Below are 4815 nucleotides of genomic sequence, written 5' to 3'. Positions count from 1 at the left end.
TGTTATTTTACGTATAAACCGCTGATGTCAAATACTCCCTCCTTCCATAACAAGGTATCCATTTACCTTTTGCTAACGTTAAAAATATCCTTATATTTGTATAATTTTTTATACAAATGTTATTATATTAATATTATAAGACACAAATAGATATATTTTTACAAATTTTTCCTTAATTTGTAATACGTTTTGATATAATAATTAATATATAAAGATAAACATGCAAAAAATAAATAGATATTTAATTATAAAACAAAATAAATAATTATTTTACCAAATATTTTAATAGAAACACCTAATTGAATCAAACCAACTACTCAAATCCGATAATTGAACTAATTGAATCAGCGGACGGCCAGCTAACGGACAAACGCACTCTAAACGAAAATAATTACTCCAACATCCAAAATCAAACCCAAAACACGTTCGAAACCAAACATATCCATGTTCTATTTTTAGGATATTTGAAATATAAATAGTAGTAGTACTTATATATAACAAATGTCTTTTTTAAAAAATAAAAAATAAAAACGTAATTAAAATTAATTTACATAATCATATTTATGAATTTATATTAATGATTTTATTAATTCAAATTAAAGCTGGATCTGATATAAATCAGCCTAATTATTCGCTGTGAATGAATTTGTGTAATGTGATTCGTGTTTATCGGCTGGAGTCGCTGGACCTCCGCGCCTATATATAAAGCCCTCCGATCATCTTCTTCAACTCACACACATTTCTTTCTACTGTTGTTTTGCTTTTCTCAGAATTTCTCTGCTCCATTTCTCAGAAAATTTTAAGGATCGCACACCATGGATGTCGATTTGTCCCCCAAATTGAGTAAAAAGGTGTATGGCGGAGACGGTGGTGCCTACTACGCCTGGTGCCCCAACGAGCTCCCCATGCTGAAGGAAGGTAACATCGGCGCGGCTAAGCTCCATCTCGAGAAGGATGGCTTTGCGCTTCCTCGATACTCCGATTCCGCTAAGGTTGCGTATGTTCTTCAAGGTAAATTGACATTTTCTCGCCTGTTTGGTTGTTCATTTAGCGTTTATTTCCATGAACGCCGGAGTTTATTTCATTTATGCTCTGTCTTCGTTGTTCTGGATCTGTTCGTCTGTTTATCGGTAAATTTTATTTCGGATTTTCGCTCAGCACGTTTGCTGTTTCTCGATTTCGCTATTTTATTGAATGATTTGGTAGTGTTTCTCGATTTCGCTATTTTATTGAATGATTTGGTAGTGTTTCTCGATTTCGCTAGTTAATTGAATGATTTGGTAGTGTTTCTCGATTTCGCTATTTTATTGAATGATTTGGTAGTGTTCGTTGCAGCGATTCATTTTTCAAACATTTTGTTCCTGAAACTAGGGTAAACAGCGATAGATCAATGGATCTACGGTTAATGATTCATTGCTAATTTTGTTGGTCTAATTTTTCGAAACCAAACCATGTGCGTTTGAAGGTTGTGGAGTGGCCGGAATCATCCTCCCGGAGAAGGAGGAGAAGGTGCTTGCAATCAAAAAGGGGGACGCCATTGCCCTACCTTTCGGCGTGACCACATGGTGGTACAACAAGGAAGACACCGAATTAGCAATTCTCTTCCTCGGAGACACATCCAAAGGCCACAAGGCAGGATCCTTCACCGACTTCTTCCTAACAGGCCCCAACGGCATCTTCACCGGCTTCTCCACCGAGTTCGTCTGCAGAGCATGGGATGTCGACGAAGCCACTGCAAAAGCTCTCGTCGGAAGCCAAAAGACTCAGGGAATCGTAAAGCTCCCACCCAACACTAAAATGCCTGAGCCTAAGAAGGAACACTACAATGGCATGGCCCTTAACTGTGAGGAAGCTCCTCTGGACGTCGACATTAAAGGCGGAGGCAAGGTTGTCGTCCTCAACACCAAGAATTTGCCGTTGGTCGGTGAGGTTGGCCTCGGCGCCGATCTCGTGAGGCTCGACGGCGGAGCCATGTGCTCGCCGGGGTTCTCCTGCGACTCCGCCCTACAGGTCACCTACATTGTGAGGGGCAGCGGCAGAGTTCAGGTTGTCGGGGTCGACGGAAAACGTGTCCTCGAAACGACAGTCAAGGCCGGGAATCTCTTCATTGTTCCGAGGTTCTTTGTTGTGTCGAAGATCTGCGACTCAGATGGCATGGATTGGTTCTCGATCATCACGACTCCTAAGTGAGGATCATTCCCTTTTCGATTGATTTTACAAATTTTCCGATTTTGTTTTGGTGGTCGATTCTAATCTTTTCGTTTTTTGTAGCCCGATTTTCACTCATATGGCGGGAAGGACTTCGGTGTGGAAATCGCTGTCGCCGCAAGTGCTGCAGGCGGCGTTCAATGTAAGTCCCGACGTGGAGGGGAAGTTCTCGTCGAAGAGGAAGGCGGAGGAGATCTTCTTCCCGCCACCAAAGTGAGAAGGAAACAAGAGTAACTTTTCTCTGCTTGCTCGCTAGTTTTCATATGAATGAATAAATGAGCATTGCTTTTCTTCAGACTGGGGTGGGGTGGGTTGGGGTGGGGTGGGTGTAAATGTTCTTTGAGATCAATAATATTTGAGACTTGTCTACGGGTTTATTATGAAAATGTTACAAATAATTTTGAATTTTAGATATGATTCATTTTTTTTTTGTTGTTGTTTTTTAATTTTGGATTCTCAAATTTATGTGTATATATATTATCTATTAAAAAATAAGTTATAAGAATAAATAAAGGCAAAAGAGTTAAAATATATACTCCCTCTGACCATTAAAATTAGCTCATTTGACTTCGCCATGAAAATTAAAGAAAAAAATATTTTATTAAAAAATAAAAGATAAATTTAGTGGATGGACTAAATTGGAAAGTGATAATAAATTTGGCCAAATATTATCTAATTTAATTATGCAAAAAGTAAAATTGATTATTATGGAAAGAGGTTGTCTATAACTAATACCGAAATTTATATCTCAATCCAGGATTTGAGACATTGATTACTTTATTTCATTATTTATATATATAGATTACTTCTTTTATATATATATATATATATCATTATATTATTATATTTAAATAATAGTCGTTTTTAACTTATTTATTTTAAATAAATATTGAATGAAAATTAATAATTAAATATTAATTTATAATAATAGAATAAATTAAACGGATTTATAAAAAAATAAATAAATAAATAAATTGGAGGGTATGTTGCAATGTAACAATGAGGTGTTTAATTTTATTATATTTTTATTTAAAACAAATCTTCTTCCGTTCTACGTAATTTGTTCTTATTTTTTATTTTCTATTTTCGTCCGTCTCACGTAACTTGTCATTTTTTTTTTGGAAATATAATTATTCACTTTAATTATATTTTAAATTTTATATTTTATAATTCTTTTTAATCTTAATTAAACTATTTAGTTATCTTGATCTTAATTTATAATTATTTTTACTAATATATTTCTTAATTACTTACTAATTATACTTTAGCTAAATTTTCGTATCTACGACGACTCGCTCAAATTATTTAGGAGGGAGAAAGGATATATTTTCACATTCTTCACTTCGGGTCGTACTAATTTGATTCGAGTATTCTTGAATATAAATGACATGAAGGTTTGTATCTTTCTGTAACTCATTTCATTCAATTAAATACTCAAAGAGGTGTCATATTTTTTTTTTTGGCTCAAATTCAAAACTTAAAAAAAATTTAACTTCCTTAAAAAAAAAAAACCAATGAATTTTTTTTTTGAAAATTTGATTTGGTTTTTTATATTTAGTACTCCTCTCTCACCTATTTGTATTTACTTTCATTGTTTTTTAGGTCGTCTAAACAATTTTCATTTCTTTATTTAGTAAAAAAAGTTACATTATTATTGAACATCTTTTTTTTAATTATTATAAAAGACAAAAAGTACACACCACGTTAAAATTTGTCTAAAAATTTGAGCACTTTTTTCGGTGAAAGGGAATACATTATTTATTTTTTGTAATTTTAATTTTTTAATATTATTTTATTTTATAATAAATCATATTTTGAATCACATATATTTTTTTTTAATGTTTTATCAAATTAAAATCAAGTTGGATTTAGATTTCAGGTTATCCGGAATTAATCTAACCCAATTTTTTTTTGGATTTATATTGATCTGATATTTAAAAACCCGAATCTGAAAATTTTCACATGAAACATATTCGATTTCCGGGGCCAAATTCAACGTTGACACCTCTACGATTTTCAATCCAATTCCGTGAAAAACATCGTCGGAGTCGTGTCCAACTCTTTTAAATTGATGAGGAAATTCAAGAATTGTCTTGTCTAGCTGCAAAAATGTATGGTGTAGCAAATTATACAAGTATATCACATATTTTAAAACAGCTAAGCACAAAATCTTAATCATGTAGTAGAGCACAAAATAATTTTTTTTTTAAAAAAAAATTAAAAATAAAATACAGAACAACAATCCAGTTGTATATGAACAACAAATTATGTGATGCACACTGCTAGCACATGCAGTTAAAAGCATATGTATGTTAATAATACTTTAATCAGATTTAAATGAATTATAAATTCAAGATAGCAACAACCTCACATATAAAAATCACATAACCACATAATGTGAGAAGGTTAAAAGATATTAAAATTTTAAAACATACATATATATATATATATACACACACACACACATGTTCTAAGCACGTCGTATAAAAACAATTACAATTTGACAAATAAAAAACACATAATATACTTTCCATTAGAGCCGGCAATGGGTCGATTCGTGTCGGGTTGAATACTTTAAACGAGTTAAATTACTCAACCCTAACCTAA

At 32.6% G+C, this 4815-nt stretch overlaps 1 protein-coding gene across 1 annotated transcript; it reads left to right on the top strand.

Moving 5' to 3' along the window:
• The first annotated feature begins 660 nt into the window (after positions 1-660).
• On the top strand, positions 661-2541 carry LOC127239473 (glutelin type-D 1-like). Its single transcript, XM_051257644.1, has 3 exons — positions 661-1011; positions 1466-2186; positions 2272-2541. The coding sequence occupies exons 1-3, from the start codon at positions 816-818 to the stop codon at positions 2423-2425; spliced, it is 1071 nt and encodes a 356-aa protein (XP_051113601.1). The 5' UTR covers positions 661-815; the 3' UTR covers positions 2426-2541.
• Positions 2542-4815: the final 2274 nt, after the last annotated feature.

This window comes from Andrographis paniculata, unplaced genomic scaffold, assembly GCF_009805555.1.
Source record: "Andrographis paniculata isolate CXL003 unplaced genomic scaffold, ASM980555v1 Contig77END, whole genome shotgun sequence".
Classification (NCBI taxonomy): Eukaryota; Viridiplantae; Streptophyta; class Magnoliopsida; order Lamiales; family Acanthaceae; genus Andrographis; species Andrographis paniculata.
This window is presented reverse-complemented; position numbering and strand designations above follow the sequence as displayed.